This window comes from Numenius arquata, chromosome 27 (genome assembly GCF_964106895.1).
Source record: "Numenius arquata chromosome 27, bNumArq3.hap1.1, whole genome shotgun sequence".
Classification (NCBI taxonomy): domain Eukaryota; kingdom Metazoa; phylum Chordata; class Aves; order Charadriiformes; family Scolopacidae; genus Numenius; species Numenius arquata.
The window spans coordinates 2578267-2595179 of record NC_133602.1 but is presented as its reverse complement, the minus strand read 5'-3'; the positions used below and the strand labels follow the sequence as shown (position 1 = coordinate 2595179).

The 16913-nt window shown below is 49.6% G+C and overlaps 2 protein-coding genes across 2 annotated transcripts in view; both read right to left on the bottom strand.

The window, feature by feature from the left end:
* The window catches only part of MSTO1 (misato mitochondrial distribution and morphology regulator 1), a 5870-nt gene extending 4997 nt beyond the window's left edge, over positions 1–873 (bottom strand). Inside the window, exons 1-4 of the mRNA XM_074164413.1 lie at positions 799–873; positions 363–462; positions 214–268; positions 78–121 (exon numbers count right to left, since the gene is read on the bottom strand). Coding sequence (XP_074020514.1) covers positions 78–121; positions 214–268; positions 363–462; positions 799–873 — 274 coding nt within the window. The remainder of the gene's footprint in view (positions 1–77; positions 122–213; positions 269–362; positions 463–798) is intronic.
* Positions 874–980: 107 nt separating this feature from the next.
* DAP3 (death associated protein 3) lies at positions 981–16880 on the bottom strand. Its single transcript, XM_074164494.1, has 13 exons — positions 16799–16880; positions 15335–15381; positions 11720–11842; positions 6288–6389; positions 5425–5533; positions 4902–4994; positions 4368–4498; positions 3959–4039; positions 3407–3565; positions 2951–3010; positions 2200–2289; positions 1196–1313; positions 981–1119 (listed from the first exon to the last, which is right to left on the bottom strand). Exons 2-13 carry the CDS (start codon positions 15374–15376, stop codon positions 1034–1036), a joined length of 1194 nt encoding a protein of 397 aa, XP_074020595.1. The 5' UTR covers positions 15377–15381; positions 16799–16880; the 3' UTR covers positions 981–1033.
* Positions 16881–16913: the final 33 nt, after the last annotated feature.

The following is a 16913-nucleotide window of genomic DNA, read 5'->3' as shown; positions in this document are numbered from 1 at the left end:
GGTGGGATGTTAAAGCCCCAGGGGAGCCCGCAACACCCCCGACACCCCGGGGACACTCACCCTCCGGACCCCAGCGCCTGGCGTGGAGCCATTCTCCAGGTAGGACGCCACTTCCCCGTCCCTGCAACACAAACCGGCGGCAGCTCCCGTCCCCGTCGCCCCCCCCCTGACCCCCGTTTCCCGCGTTCCCCCCTCCCCGGTGCCAGCACTCACCAGGCCACCGCAGCCTCCGGGCCCCCTCCACCGGCCATCAGCTCCCCCACGCCGCCTGCCAGAGAGCCCGGTCACGACGGGGTGTCCCCTCCCGGTCCCCCGCCCCGATCCCTCTTCTTCCGCCTCCCCCTCTCCGCACCCCCCGGTACCTTTCAGCTCCAGCGCTACCAGCCGCGGGGTGCGGGTCTCCCGCTCGGTGCGGAGCAAGGCGGAGGCGCGGAGCTCGGCGGGGCTGCGCGGGGCGGAGACCTGGGGGGGGGGGGGGGGGGGGGGGGGGGGGAAGGGTCAGAACCAGCCCCGGCCCCGTTGTCCCCCGCGCCCAGCTCCGGCGTCCCCCTCCCGACCCCGGTCCCGTTATGCCGCCCCGGCCCGGGCCCCGTTGCCTGCCCCCCCCCCCCCCCCGGTGTCGTGGTCCATCTCCCTCCCCCCGGCCCCGGTGTCCCCCCCGCCCGCCTCGGCTCCCCGTTCTCGTCCCCCGTCTCGTCATCCCCCGCCTCGCTCTGCCCCGTCCCTCCCCCCGTCCCGGTCCCGTTGCCGTCGCCCCCCGCTCGCCCCGCGGCCACCTCACCCTCCCTCCCCCCGCACCTGCAGCCCCCACCAGTGGGCCCCCACGCAGCCCGCGTACTGCCCCAGCTGCAGCGTCACCGCCTCCCCGGGCATGGCCGCCACGGCCGCACCGACGGCGCCGCCAACCGCTCCCGCCAGGCAGGAAGAGCGTCAGCGGCGGAGCCCCGCCCCCCCCGAGGCGGAGACCGGACACGGAGACGGAGAGGGAGAGGGACGAGGGGCGGGATCCCCCGCCGCCGCGGCGTTTATTGCTCTAGAGGGGCCCCGCCAGACGCTCCAGCAGCCGCGGGTTGGAGCCGCTCAGGAACCGCAGCTCCTCCTTCCCCTCCTCGGTGCGCGCTGCGGGAGAGAGGGGCGTTGGGGACACCGGCTCCCTCGGGACACCGGCACCCCCGGGCCCCGTGGGGGCGCTGACCTTTCTCGTGCTGCAGCCACTTGCGATGCAGGTAGTAGCGGTAGCAGCTCTCGAACTCCCGCGGGCTGTAGTTGGGGACCGGGATGGGGACGAAGGGATCCAGCGCATCGAAGCCCTCCTGGAAGGAAAGGCAAGGGTGGGACCCCCGCCATCGCCCGCTCCTCGCCGAGGGAGGGGACGGGGCCCGGACACCCGCCAACTCAGGCAGTCAGTTCAGAGGACAGCAAGGATGTTTGGGGTCTGAATGGGGGGCAACGTCTGGGGGTATCACCCTGACCTGAGGGCAGTTACAGAATCCTTGAGGTTGCAAAAGACCTATGGAACCATCGAGTCCAACCATCACCCCAACACTGACAACCCCCCCCTGACCCGTGTCCCTCAGCACCACGTCTGCCCGGCTTTGAAATCCCTCCAGGGATGGCGACTCCACCACTGCCCTGGGCAGCCTCTGCCAAGGCTTCACAACCCTTTCCATGAAGGAATTGTTCCCAATATCCATCCTAAACCTCCCCTGGTGCAACTTGAGGCCGTTTCCTCTCGTCCCATCACCTGTTCCTTGGGAGAAGAGACCAACCCCCCCAGCTACACCCTCCTTTCAGGGGGTTGTAGAGAGTGAGAAGGTCTCCCCTCAGCCTCCAGCTCTCCAGGCTGAACACCCCCAGCTCCCTCAGCCGCTCCTCACCAGACTTGTGCTCCAGACCCCTCACCAGCTCTGTTGCCCATCGTCTCTGGACACGCTCCAGCCCCTCAATGTCCCTCCTGTCATGAGGGGCCCAAAACTGGACACAGCACTGGAGGTGGGGCCTCACCAGTGCCCAGTACAGGGGGACGGTACTGCCCCAGTCCTGCTGGCCACACTGTTCCTGCTACAGCCCAGGGTGCTGTTGGCTGCCTTGGCCACCTGGGCACACTGCAGGCTCACATTCAGCCAGCTGTTTCCAAACCAGGATTTCTGTTTATTTCCCAATGGGAAAGGGGGGGGGGGGGGAAGGGCTGTGACTCACCTTTCCCAGCAACTGCTGGGGCAAATAGGCAGAACTGGGTTTGAAGAGAGAGCCAGTCTGGCTGAGCGTTGCCACGATAGCACCTCCGTTCTAAAAGGGAGATTAGAAACCCTTCTAGCTGCAAACGTAGCATTTGTGAACTAGGTACGGATTGATTAGAAACCAGTGAGGTATTTTCTTATTTCAATTCCAAATTTCTGTATAAGGGACTTCTTGTAACGCTCCTCCCTACATAACCCTGGCTACTCCACGTACACGGGCTGCACAGGGAACACGTGGCTGGTGTTTCCAGGGCTGGCATTTCAACAGAGCATTCTTACCTATAAATGGCATTCTAATCAAATCACTGAAATACTTTAAAAAGGACTTTTCTATATACTTTTAAATCTGATGATTATCTGTTAGAGATAGTAGCATCCAGGGGACTGAAAAAGAAGCAGGAGTTGACCTCTTAGAGCAAAACGTTTAGAAACTAAAAGTTCTCATTAGTTCAAAAAATCATAAAACAAAGTGTCTTAAGGGCTATTAAATACCTCTAGCTCAGGTAGAGTGTGGCACGGTAATCAAGAACAGAATTGCTCTATATTCAACCTGTTCTTACTCTCTTTGTGAGGTCAGAAACGCTGATGGAGAGTAACCCTTACCAGTCGCACTGTGCTCGTCCTCTCCTTCACTGAAGGAGCAGCAGGATGTTAGATCTGTAGCTTTAATTGCTGAGAATAACACCCCCACATGTACAGACCGAACTCACCCAATCGTTCATCATCATCTTCCTCAGATTGTACACAAGCGTCAGCTCCTCTGGAGAAACCTGGTGAAGATTGTCAGTATCACTTTTTTTGCCAGCAGTTTCTAAGACGTACCTTTCCCTCCCATGCTTTAAATCGGGCTGGAAGGGTCATTTGCATCCTGTAGGTGCATTTTTTTCTTTGCTGTAGCATTCAGTCTCAGTAACTTTACACAGGGAAATGCCCAAACCTTTCCTGCTGTAAGAAGACATAGATGCACTTTTTTCTTACTGAGAAAACTTGCCTCAGTAAAAATTGTCTGAAGCATAATAGGAATTTTGCAGGGCCCTCCAAGCTAGCAAAGCAAAACGTACATCTTTCAGGGATTACTACAGAACTTAAAAATGAACCAAACACCCTCCCCTGCTCTCCCTTGCAGTAGGAATGCAGAAATATCACCACAGTGGGTCATGTCTTACGGGGCTTTTGTCTTCCTTCTTTAATGTGGTCCTTCCCCAGAGCGCGTTGACACCATCCACTGCCACAAGAAGTCGGAATGAGCCAAGCTGACATTGCTGCTTAATCTCTTTCAGCACAACCCCTACAGCATCGCTGGCATTTCTGACGCGAGCTAAACCCTTCAAGTAGGAAAAGGCACATAACTCAGGTTGGTTTTCTTGCTAATATATAATGCTGGCACCTCTGGGCACTGTCTGCCCTTTCTAAAGGGGATGGAAGATGAAACAACAGCCAACAGTCTGTTTGTTCCTGTCAATGGAGGAATCTGGTCTAAGGTATCGAGCAGCAAAGACGAAAGAACTTTCAAATTCTAATTTTTGCTTCTACCCACATTTTCTGTACAACTTCCATCCCATCTTCCACAACTGTTTTTGCAGCCATCTTGTTGATAGGGAAACCCCTTCCATTTCCTAGAACTCACATTTGTAAGATCTTCAGAAGCGATTTGTTGTACATACACAATGATGGGATCTGCTGATAAAAGGTGAGACAAAGCCGTTGTTATTCCTTACCTGCTCCACCACTTCACCCAACGGTCTGCCTGCCTCAGTACTTTCTCGTTTGCCCCAGACATATTTTTTGTGTGTTTTTATCTGCAGTAAGAAAGAGAAGTATGGTTAGGTTGGGAACTAAGTAGTGCAAAGGCAGCTCGGGAGCTCTGGATGGCAAGATTCCTGGTTCTTTGCCAGCGTTACAGACTAGTGCAGAACCTGGGAGAAGTATTCATCGCAAATAAATCCCCACAGCGGGGACGGCTAAAGTACTTCTTTTTCTACAAAAATTGAATTCCAGTGAAGAGTAGGGTTTGTATGCAATAATACATGAAGCATTTCTTGAAAATGAGCAAATCTAGAATTTGCGCCACGGTGCTCAATGACAGGAAGCACGTGAACGTGCAGACCCTGGGCAGGCTCTACCAACCTCTTTTAGGAAACGCTCGTTTGAAGTTTTGAAGTTCTTGAGCCAGAAAGATGCTTCCAAAGGCTGGTCAAGCCGTTCTTTGTTGTAGGAAGACTGCATAAGCTCCCTGCAGTTCTTCACCCAGAGATGAGCTGTAAGCAAAATAAAACAGTTGGGTTTTTTCAGTCAAAATAACTGTATGAGTTGGGGGGTGGAGGCTGTGTTTGTATCTCTTATTCTGCTACACTGGTAAGGAAAGTTTGCCATCCTTGGTGGAGGAGACTCTCCCTTGAGAGCAGAGATCATGCAGCTCCACACGCAGTATGTCTCCTGTCATACTCGTTAACAGTGGGCCACAAAAGGGTGTGATGATAAACATGTGAGAGCAGGTGAAAATTATGTTATTTTGGGGGTTTGTGCTTTATGAGCCTTCTCCACAATGGAAAAACAAAGGTAATTTGCTGCGGCCCACCCTACACCTTTCTCTTGAAGCAGCACCTTGCAGCTCAACATGTGTATGTGACATAGTAACACCAAGAGCATCACTGTCCTTACCGTCGGGGACGTGCAGCACCAGCCAGCCTTGCCTTGCACAGAAGTGAACCACGTGACACAGAGTCATGGTTTTCCCTGTTCCTTTCTCACCATCTCCAGCACAGACTGTCAAGGAAAGTTTCCAAAAAAACCACTTCCATTTCTACTTGACTGTAATTCTTTTGCAAGAGGCACAAAGGAAGTTCAGAGGTCGTACAAGCAAGGATGGCATTCCATCATGCTTTTGTTCAGCAGCAAACCTAGCCTAAAGAGTTCCTTGTCCCTCCACCCCATGGCATCAGAGCTGATGATTCTCATTCTCCTAAATTGTGCTGACAGCCCTGTTTGTAGATCTGTGACAAAAGCCAAATCTGGCTTAGAATGAAAGTATACAAGCTTCATGAACTTCTCAGGTGAGCTTTGCTAACAGACAGGTGGCAGAATCACCTCCTGAAGAGTAAACCACGGTGGTCTGCACAGGATCAAAACATCAGCTGCTCATATTTAACTGGCATTCTATCATCAAGTAAGCGGGAAAAGATACAGATCACGTATCTGACAGCTGGGTGTGCAAAGTTGGAGCTTTTCAGGCAAGTGAAAAGTTCTAGAGCTGGTTTTCGCACCATCAGGCAGGCTTCATTGAAGGTCTTAATCTGAGAAAAGGAACAGAATATGAAGAAGACGCCAGTCGCTGGCACACCTCCGCTGTTCCTAGCATGGCTCCATCTCCGACCAGTCCTGTGCAGGGTCTGAGTGTCCACTGCTCTCCCCTCCTCTACCAGGCCAGGCACGTCATCAGAGAAGTCTATCAGGTTGGTCAAGCATGACTTCCCCTTGGTGAAGCTGTGCTGGCCACCCCAGATGACTTTCTTGTCCTTTGTGTGCCTGGAAGTGGTTTTCAGCATTAGCTGTTCCATCACCTCCCCAGGGATTGAGGGGAGGCTGACCGGCCCGTCAATGAGAAGTGGACCACAGAGATGAATAACTCACAGATACAGAATCTGTTCTGGACTCAAGCAGGCAGGCTGCATCAGCTGCTTACTGATCCAGTCACAGCACCATCTGCCTCACAACAGAAATCAAGAGGCAAGATTTTTTTGTTGCTGATACAAACTTATTTCATGAGACGGCCTTTTCATGCAGAAATGTAACTGTAGAAATATTTCTACAATTCATTATGTACTCAGAAGTTAGAGATGAAAAATATTATATCTTTTACCTGTACAATATTTTATAAAAATATTATATCTTTTACCTGTACAAAATAACAGTAAGGACTAGGAATAATTGCATTTTTGCAGCACGTCTCTCTCTCATTCCAACAGGAAAGCATCATGGTTACCCGATGGATCTGGTTCTTCCCACACACCAGTCCACTCCCTACAAATCAGCTCTAAGACAAAGTACCTGCTGCTGGAAGCGATAGGGCAGTCCGTGTGGGAACACCGCTTTCACCTCCTCCAGCGGAATGCTGTAGTGGCGACCCTCATGGTGCTCCGCGTGGTTGGCCTGGGAAGATAAAATGCAAACTGTAACACTCGGGAGAGTCCGATACCTCTTTTTCTGGAGACAGGAGCCTGTGAGAATGGAGCAGGGAGGGAAGGCTCAGTCAAAGCGAGTACCTACATATGGAGAGTCAGAAGCAGCAGCACATTAAAGTAAAGCAGGAATTGCAGTATCAGGACACTCCTGGCAGATGCTTAGGAAGAGTCTAAAGAAAGGATATCCTACCCAGGAACAAAGGGATTCCTTCAGCTTGTACAAGAACCACTGTGTTTTGTGGGCACCGGTGGCCCTGTGCTTCATGAAGTTATCTCATCTTTTATTAGTCCACTTGCACTTCTGGTCATCACGATATCTTAACAGTGGTGTGATCCCCTTTTGAGTTACCTGCTGGATTCAAATTCACTTTCTTTAAGCTTGTGACAAAATTACGTTTCCTGGTTTGTTCTTTGCTGTCTCTTAATAGCAATTCCTAATATGCCATTTGCCTTGGTAATGGGAACCACTTGCTTATGAACTCACCATCTGTTTTCTGAGGCAATAACTTCAAGTCGCTTGTCGTGACATAGGTGGTCAGTATTATTCCACCAGCAGGCTTGCATCGTTCTGCATTTATTTATAGCAATTACTTTAAGATCTCTGACTATGCACTCTAAGACATGGTCATTACTGCTATCTGAAAATTTAATACCCTTCATGCCTTGTTATACATCCTTGTTTTTTCCCTTCAGTATTCTATCTTCCTACGACACAATACCTGCAAAGCACTGATTTATTTACTCTTGGTCTAGTAACCAGTTTTTGTGTCTTATATAATTAGGACAGGATATAGAGAGACACTATTCTGCAGTACTTCCCATATGACTTCTAAAAACTTTTGTGCCAAGCTTTGTCTGGCTTTTTTAGCGGCTTTGTGCCAAGCTTTGAAGCTTGTATCATGTCCTGCTCTACAGTTTCTGCACTCTTCCATGGATTTAAAGTAAAAACATCCTCCTCTCTATTTTTGTGCATGCCAATCTATTGCTTCTATTTTTGTTGAGATGGAATCAGAATATAACAACTTGTTTTCTTTATTTTGCATAATAATGATCCAGGAAAAGTGGTTTTATTTACTATTCAGAAAGAAAAAGAAGCAGTCATGATTTCTGCCAGCTTTAGCAGATTTGGGGGCTGATCCAGCCTTTCCTTGTATTCCTTATTAGCTTCAGCGTAGATCCAGGGCTTAATTTACTGAGGGCCAGAACGGATAAGACAATACTGGTCTGGGCTTGGGTCTGCCCCATGCAGCCTGGCTGACACATGGCTTGACCAGAGGAACGGATGAGGAAAAAAAGCTGTGTCAGGTACTGCTACCCTGCCTTCCTCACGTGGAGCCACGCGAACAGCTGGACCTACAGGTCTGACTCCTGCCTGCTTCTCCCAGGAGTGTTTTTTCATCAGTCTTCCCGGTTAAAGGGAAGGGGGTTGACAGGACCAGGTGAATCTGGCAAATCAATAAACAGCTCCAATGCCACTGCCAAACCGGTGTCACAGCCAGGGGTTTGGCTACTTAGACCATGGGCTCGCTTTGAGAAACCTGGTCTGCTGGGGCCGGATGGGGTCCACCTGTCAGAGAAGGGGATGAGCGTCTTTGGTCAGAGGCTTGCCCAGCTCATGAAGAGGGCTTTAAACAAGAGTTGCCATCCCGCTCCTACCAGTATGATGTCAATGCCAGTAATAGATGCCCAAAACCTGGAGAAGGGTTGCAGGTCAGCAGGAGAGCACCCAGAGCTCAGCACAAAGGAATTCCAGCCCCTCCAGCCAGTAAGGCAGCTTCAGCTGGTGCCAAGCTACACACATAGCAGGGGAACAACAAGAGGAGCTGGAGACGTGTGCATGCCTGCAGGGCTGTCATCTTATTGGCTTCATGGAGATGTGTTAAGTGGCTCCTATGATTGGAGTGTTGGAATGGAAGGATACAGGCTCTTCAGGAAGGACAGGCAGGGAAGACGAGGAGGGGGTGTCAGCCTCTATGTCAAGGACCAGCTGCAGTGCATGGAGCTCCGCGTAGGGATGGATGAGGAGCCAACTGAGCGCTCATGGGTCAGGATTAAAGGGAGGGCAGGGACAGGTGATGTTACAGTGGGGATCTGCTACAGGCCACAAGACCAGGAAGACTGAGCAGATGAGGCCCTCTATAGATAGTAGGACCATGCTCACAAGCTCCTGTCCTCATGAGGGACTTCAACCAGCCCAATATCTGTTGGAGGGACAACACAGCAGGGCATAAGCAATCCAGGACGTTCCTGGAATGCATCAATTTTAACTTCCTTCTCCAGTGACAGAAGAGCCAATGAGGAGAGGTGCCATGGTAGACCTTGTTCTCACCAACAAGGAGCTGGTTGGGAATGTGAAGCTCAAGGGCAGCCTTGGCTGCAGTGACCATGAGATGGTGACGTTCAAGATTCTTAGGGCAGGGAGGAGGGCGCACAGTAACCTCACTAGCCTGGACTTCAGGAGAGCAGACTTTGGCCTCTTGAGGGACCTGCTTGGTAGGGTACCATGGAATAAAGCCCTGGAGGGAAGAGGGGCCCAAGGAAGCTGGTTGATATTCAAGCTTCCAAGCTCAGCAGCGATGCATCCCAACAAAGAGGAGATCAGGCAAAAATGCCAGGAGGCTGGCATGGAGGAACCAGGGGCTCCTGGACACACTCAGAAAAAGGAAGTCTACAGAGCGTGGAAGCAAGGACAGGTAGCCTGGGAGGAGTACAGAGAAATTGTCCAAGTGGCCAGGGATCAGGTTAAAGACCAGGTAGAGTTAAATCTGGAGTTAAAGAAAAGCTTCTATAAATATGTCAGTGACAGAAGGAAGACTAAGGAAAATGTGGGCCCTCTCCAGAAGGAAACAGGAGACCTGGTCACCCAGGACATGGACAAGGCTGAAGTACTCAACGACTTTTTTCCCGTTGGTCTTGACCAGCAAGGGCTCTAACCACACCACCCAAGTCACAGAAGGCAAAGGCAGGGACTGGGAGGATGAGGAACAGCCCACTGGAGGAGAAGACCAGGTTCAAGGCCATCTGAGGAACTTGAAGGCGCACAAGTCCATGAAACTGGATGACATTCATCTGCAGGTCCTGAGGGAACTGGCAGATAAAGTTACCAAGACACTATCTATCGCATTTGAGAAGTTGTGGCAGTCCCGTGAAGTTCCCACTGACTCGAAAAGGAGAAACATAACCCCCATTTTTAAAAATGAAAAAAAGGAAGACCAGGGAACTACAGGCTGGTCAGTCTCACCTTTGTGCCTGGAAAGATCATGGAGCAGATCCTCCTGGAAACTACACAAAGGCACATAGAAAATAATGAGGTGATCTGTGAGAGCAACATGGCTTCACTAAGAGCAAATCATGCCTGACAAATCTGGTGGTCTTCCACGACAGTGTTACAGTCTTGGTGGATAAAGGAAGAGCAACCGGTACCATCTACTTGGACTTGTGGGTCCACCTGGTCTGGTGGGAGGTATCCCTGCTCAGGGCAGGGGGTGGGGTTGGATGAGGTTCAAGGTCCCCTCCAACTCTAACCATTCCAGGATTTTGCTTTTTCCAGTTCCTTGATGGACTCTTCATGCACATCTGCTGCAGCTCTGTTGCAAACCCATGAATTCTGCAGGCCCAGGATTCTTGCTGCATGTCCGTCTCCCTCCCTTTCTTCAGACCAGATTTTCACTCTTTCAGCATGCCTGCTCGCTTATCTTTTGCCCTCCCTCCACTCTGAAAAGCCCATGGTAACTACACCCCTCTTCCGTACCTTACTGAGGAAAGGTCCTCATAGGACAGGCAAACACGTCCTGTACCTCTGTACAACTGCAGGATTCGAGGTACCCACAGGTTTGCCAAACTATTTATAGAAAGATAACATTTGGTAGCTTCAGCAAACTGCTAGATAGCAGTTTGCTAATTAGATAGCTGCTCGAGTTTCCAATCTGGTGTTTATTGGTCAGTAAATCTTAGCAATGGGAAGAAAATTTTTAAAACCTGGCTAGGGAATAGCACCTGTGCAGTGAGGAGATGTTCCTTGGAGACAGACCAAAAAGGAGACCTACTGCGAGAGACTTCGGTCTTTTTCCCAGCAGAGCTGTACTTCCAACTCTGGGCTGGATTCCCTAGAGTTTTCCTGCATGTGTTGGACACAGACTAACACCACCTGTGTTTTTGCATAGCAGTGTTATCTATGGACTCCAGAGACCATTTTCATTCTCGGTTTCATCACTGACTTGCTGCATAACCTTGCGTAAATTCCCTCACTCTTCAGCTCATACATCTGTAAAGCGGGTCAGTATCTTTATCCTCATGTTTAGTCACTTTGAGTTTTGCTAATGGAAAGGTATATAAAAGCTAAGTCTTATTAAAAATTTAGTTTTCATCTGGGCTTCTTAATCCATTTTTAATGGGACTTTACGGTGCACAGGTACGGGTGCAGTCAGAGCTATCAGGTTTGATGATGAAGCGAGCCAGCAGAGCCTCTCTGCTGCAACTCGTGATCTGCAGTACAGCAGGGCTGAGGAACGCTGATCTGATAAATTAATAAGCAATGGCGGTTGTCGCCAAACATCAGGCACATGAAGTCAGAATGCCAAAGCCAGTTGCCTGGCAACGCAAATGGTAGGCACAGGACAGTGGGGACAATCCTTGCCATCTGGACTCTTCTGTGCAATCTATAGAGACATTCGCATCACGTGAGTAAGATCATCTGCATGCTGCTGTTTCCATAGAGACCCCAGAGGAATCGGTATTGAAAGACTCCAATTACAGACGCAGCAGAAAAGCACCTCAAAGGCTTATTCCATTCATTTATTCCACTTCATTTTGTGCTTGAGACGAAGAGTGTGAGGCAGGAATTGTGATGCTGGAGAGCTGTGCTGCGCTGAGGTCATCTGGGGTGTGTTTTTTATCCTCCTTCATAGCCAATTTGGGGAGGTTAGTCAAGGAAGAATAACCCTGGAGTTGAAATTAATGGTGTCTGATGACAAGCTAAGCCACATCTGAGCTTCTACAATACACAGTTTATCTCATCTGTGCAACTATAGCGAAGGAATCAATACTTGTTCCCAGGAGCTTTCAGGCAGAGGACCAGCCCTGCTGTGTTTAAGCCCAGGCAGGGGCCCCGCACAGCCACGGCCCGTTCTCCTCTGGCCTGGGGACCACGGTCTAGATGCCTGTTATTAGGCCTGTGCACTCCCTTCCCTTATGTTTACTAGAACAACACAATCCCAGTAAGCTCCAGCATGTCCACAGGCAGACTGATGGGATTTAGGCACTTGCTGTCTGACAGTAACAACTGGGGCAGTAACTCACCGGGTCATTCTCACTGGTGTAGAAAACTGCTCCTGGTCTTTCTGCTGGTGTTTGGATATCCTGGCTGACAGTGGAACTTAAGCATTCCTTGGCTGCTGTATGGAGGGCATACCCATGGTCCAACTAGAGAAAGAGAAAGGCAAACAGACAGACAAACTTCTCAGCAGTCAAAGATTACTGGTAAAAAATCCAGTTAGCAGTTTGCTTTGTACACTCATCTCACGCACGTTATGATTGAGTCAAAGCAGCATGCCATGCAGAACAGAATTCTCTGCAGTTAGAATAAAAATTCATCATTAGAATGTAAACTCGTCATGAAAAACACATGCTTTAGAACCACATTTCACATTTAGATGCCTGCTTCTGAACCATTTCCATTCGCTTAAGTTGGCTACCACCTTAAGTCACCTGTAGAGCCCAACACTGTACCTGAAAGAGTTATCCCTTCAAGATTGCTTAAGAGCACCAGCCATTAAGGTGGGAACTTCCCACAATGTTCCCGTGTACACTGAGGAATAGTAGCTAGTACCTTGAAAATTCAAGCTGTCTAGTAATCCATAATCACCTCAATTATTGCAGGATTAGTGCAGTGCTGCCCACTATTTGATATTTATAATTACATTCCCTGCACTGATTTTCCTAACTGTGTCCCTGCATACAGACTCTTTCATTATAACACAGCCCTGGCTGAGAAACTGAAACAGCTAGCTAAGCTGATTAATTCTTTTTTCCAGAGACAGACTGCTGAAGCATGCCTGTAAAGCCTAGCCAAAATAGGCAAGAAAGCGAGTAGCAGAAGGACAAGCGTTTTATTATGTTATGGTGAAAGAAAATATAAGCATTTGTCAATGAGTAAAAAAGTGTATACTCCCAACAGAGGCAGTGACCAAAGGAAGGAAAACTGAAAGCCACTCCTCATATTACTGACTGCAACAGTTGCAGGCTCCAACTGTAAACACAGCGAGTAGTTTCCTATTTTGTCTGTCTGCACAGATGAGAGTAGCCATAAACTGAAGTTCAGAGACAGGAGCAGCTGTTTCAGTTCTCTGTGGCATGATGGAATCCTGCTGGCATCTGCCTTTTCCTCAGGGGGTCATCTGAAAGCCACCAGGGCTCAGAAGGAAGGGTAATGTTGGATTACCCCACATTAAACACGCAACGGACCCCTGAATCAGCATTCCAGCTCTCACTCCCCTTTCAAGGCAGGCAACTGGTTTGTAGTCAACACTAGATACCTACATAACAAACCACTGCAGAGTAAATATGGAAGATCCATAAACTTTCGCTTTTGTCATCACATTCTTCTCTTGTTTCCACAATGTTCTTTTCCTCCTCAAATCTGAACGATCAATTAGGATCGTTTGGCTGTGTTTAGTTTTAAGTCCACAGAAGTGACTTAATTTACAGCCTAGATTAAGGCACTAAGGTGCTAATTTAATACACGAATAACTAGAGCATGCAACTATTGTCACCTATTCACCTAGGAAATGTCAGCCTTAAGTCATTCCTAGCCTGGAATCCTAGTCCCTCTCATTTTCTTTGAACATCCCACATTCCTTCCTCCTCAAATCTCAAGTGAACGCCTTGGTGCTGTGAGCTTTGTTCACTGAAAAGAAAAGGCAAGCTTTCTGCTCCATGGATATCCCCTCTCCTCTCCTGGAGCGCCACACAAATCCTCATCCCTGAGCGGTATAACGGTGAATGAAAATTGAGCAAGGATTAACTTCTTGCTCTGAGTGTGTTCAGTTTTTAGGTGTGCCTAGAGACAGCTCAAGACTTCAGCTGATGGATACTTAGTCAAACCAATACTACCAGTACTACTCTTTTAAAAGCAGAATCGCAGCAGCTCAGCAGGAGCTGGATTCTCTATGGTACAGAAGCCTGTTCCTAGCAAGTTCTCTGAAGGGAGTAGGAGACAGCACAGTACGACAGGATGCAAGTGTGGAATGGACTTTGTCTTGAAGTCCAGTCCTCTGTTCTTGCAGCCAAGTACATAGAATTTCTGTTTTTCCGTCAACAGAACATATCACATCTTCAAATTACTACATCTTCCTCCTGGGAGGACACCATTTTAAAACATCACTTCTTTGAGCCTGAGCATGATGCGTCTTCCTCAAAACCACTATGTAGCCCTTGTAGTGCTTTGGAACTTTTCCTTTGTGGATAGAAGCTTGTGTTGGGCTGTAGAAGCAGCTTCTAAGTACCTGGAGACATGAAATCCTTCCTAACTCTCTGAAGTGCTACAAAATCAACGCAAGATCCTAGAGTTACACTGAATTTGAGAGATACAGACTTGTGTTTTTTGCATGACTGCATTTCTGTTTACCAAATTCATGCAGAAGTGCATCTGCGTTTTGAACAGGCTACAAGAATACCTTTGAGTGACCTAGAATATCCCTGCTAATGCATTATATATTCTGACTTTACGGTAGCAACATGCCACTTGGTCTCTCCTCCTGAACAAAAGACAGTGGCTTATCACTGATCCCCTTGGCTCCGCGCGGAATGCCACAAACACGTACATGTACCTTTCTGGCTCGCTGTAGAGCTCTGCGTAGTAAATCCTAATACATACGTGAGGTTCTCACATTTTCACATCATCTTTTACACGCAGTTTATCCTAGGAGCGTGGAGTGGGTTTTACAGTAAGTTTCTGTCTGCCAAAGGGCAGAGGAGTCTAACGCGGATCCCTGAAATGGCAGCAAACTATCACGTGGTACCCGGAGATTAATCACAAAGTCATGTGCCATAAGGTGGAGCTGTTCCTACATGTTTCCACATATCTTAGTGTCTAGGAAAGACTTTATTTCATAAAGGCTGCCATAGTAAGAGTAGCACCGTACAACCAGTCTCATCTCTAGACACAAGTAGTTACACAGTCCTCCTCTTTAACAGCTGCATAACACTATGCACGAGGGAAAAAGCATTTAAAAGACAGGAGCAAACCAAACAACTGAAATTCTTTACCGTTAGGAAGTCATTCCAGATGCTTGCACCAGCAACTCATAATGCTGTTTATAATATATATTTATAATATATATTTTTATATGTTTATATATATATTATATTTATATATATTTATAATATAATGAGGCGTTACTGATAACGTAGTGCTGCTGTGGTGTTGTGGCAGAGCCAATATTACAACACCCACCTGGAGCACTGAGCCATCTTTGGCAAAATGATCTTCCCACCAGCCACATGGGCTTTGTGAAAGGCTGATGGTTTTGTCTAAAGGGCTTCTTCCCTCCCAGCAGTGCCGAGCAAGCAGACTCTCTAGTTTTTGAGAAACACCTGCACTGAAACTGTAGGATTTCAGCATTCTGGATGCTGCAGAATGCTAAGCTTTAGTTTTCTAACAAATGTCTCATTTAAGCCACCTAGGATTGCTTGCACATTCTGTCTCCAGCCAAATGAGAGAAATGCAGAAGGAATAACACCCACGTGCTTTCCCCTTTGCCCACAGTGGGAGCTCACACCACCAGGGTACAGGAGGCACCAAGTTTTAGATGATGAATGTAAGAAGAATTTCACTTTTTACAGTTGTAAATTGCCATTGCAGTTCACAGGACAGCTGAAATAGTGGAAGCAGCATCAGGCTATTACAGGGCTTACCTTTAGAGGATGGTAGACAAGTCCTTTCAGACTCCTCAGCATTTTTTCTGCAGAGACAGAAGTGGATTTCTTTAGGTTTTTTTTTTAATTACTTTTAATGAATCTTATGCTAGGAGAGAATTGTTCCTGCCCAAAGAGCTTACGGTCTAGGCACACAACTAATTCGGCCAGTCAGAATGCCCTGCAGCAAGACAGGTGACTACTGGTAATAGGCAGCATTTGCCTAATAAAAAAAATACTCCACTAAATACGTTGCCTTTTTTCAGGGAGACATTTACAAAATAACTTTAAAGATATTTCATTCATCTAGTGAGGAAGACAGATTCTTTTATTGGGGAAGGGCATCTATTTGGGCTGCAGCTGTTCAGATATGTAAGAGCAAGGGCTCCACAGAGAATATTTTGAAGAAACTGGAATAATACAGACACCATAGACGCTTCTACGTTTCCGGCTTCATCCTAATCCTATATTAGTATCTGCTGCCGTTTATTTTGAGCACCCCTAACATTGACAGAATTCTGGAATGGCTGCTTTACCCCAAATCCTAAGGGCTCTTCTCCAGGGTTTGTCTGTCTGTGGGAGAGGAGCTTCAGCAGAAGAAGGGATTAAAACTGCGTCCACTTCACTATTTGGTACTTGGATCAAGTTAAAGGACTGTCCCGCTCAGCTTACTGCTTCATTATAGAGCAAATACTTGTCTGCTTGTGGTCTTTAGGAAAGGATTTATAGATCGGACTGTAATTTACTATTAAAAATTATGCAAAGAACCCTGAAAGCGACACTTACAGACATCATTAAGTAGTCCTCACTTTTCCAGACTAAATTAAAAGCACCTTTCCGGCTGCTCGCTATCTACGTATTTACTACAAGCGCAAGAAACGCGGGAGACCGACACGGCCCTGAGCCGTCCGGTGTCGGTGCCCGCCCGGGCCCTGTCCCCAGGCCCTTGTCCCCGGCTCCCGCCCCACGTGCTCCCCGCGGGGCCTCTCTCCAGAGACAGGAGGGGCCGAGGGGACAGCGAGGCCCAAAGCACATCCCTCAGCCGGGTCCCGAAACGGAGCCGCCGGAGAGAGCTGAAACCTGCCAAGGGAAGCTAGAGGCGACCCAACAGCCGCCCGGCCCAACCCGGCTCGGCTGCCCCGGCTCCCGAGCCGCTTCCCTCCTCTCCCGCCGCCGTTCCGCCCCTTCCTCCCGCCGCCGGCCGGCTGGGCCGCGCACCGTTCCGCGGGCCCGACCGCTGCGCCTCAGAGCCGGGCCCTGCGGACGGTCCCCACGAGGCCGGCGGCAGGCAAGCCTTCCCTCCCGGGCCGGTGGCGGCGGCATGTCCCCCCCGGGCGACGTCTCCCGGGCCGCCGTCGGCAGCGGCAGCAGGTGGTCCCCCCCGGGCGGTATCTCCCGGGCCGGCCGCGGCAGGTTTCCCCCGAGCGGTGCCCCCCGGGCCGCGGCGGCCGCCCCAGCACTCACCGCTGGCGGCAGGCCCGCCCCGCTGACAGGATCCACCGCGCCGGAGGTCGCAGATGACGCCAGGCCGCTACGGGTCCCGCGCGGGGACAGGCGGGGCGAGGCGGACCGGGCCCCG

Bases quoted from the DNA above. Each gene is read 5' to 3' on its own strand.
- DAP3 (XM_074164494.1), bottom strand. From the start codon at position 15,376: ATGCTGAGGAGTCTGAAAGGACTTGTCTACCATCCTCTAAAG. The intron at 4,499-4,901 runs GTAAGGACAGTG...TTTTGCTTACAG, and splicing joins GGTGCTGCACGTCCCCGACG to CTCATCTCTGGGTGAAGAAC. The intron at 4,040-4,367 runs GTTGGTAGAGCC...TTCTTACTGCAG, and splicing joins ACGAGCGTTTCCTAAAAGAG to ATAAAAACACACAAAAAATA.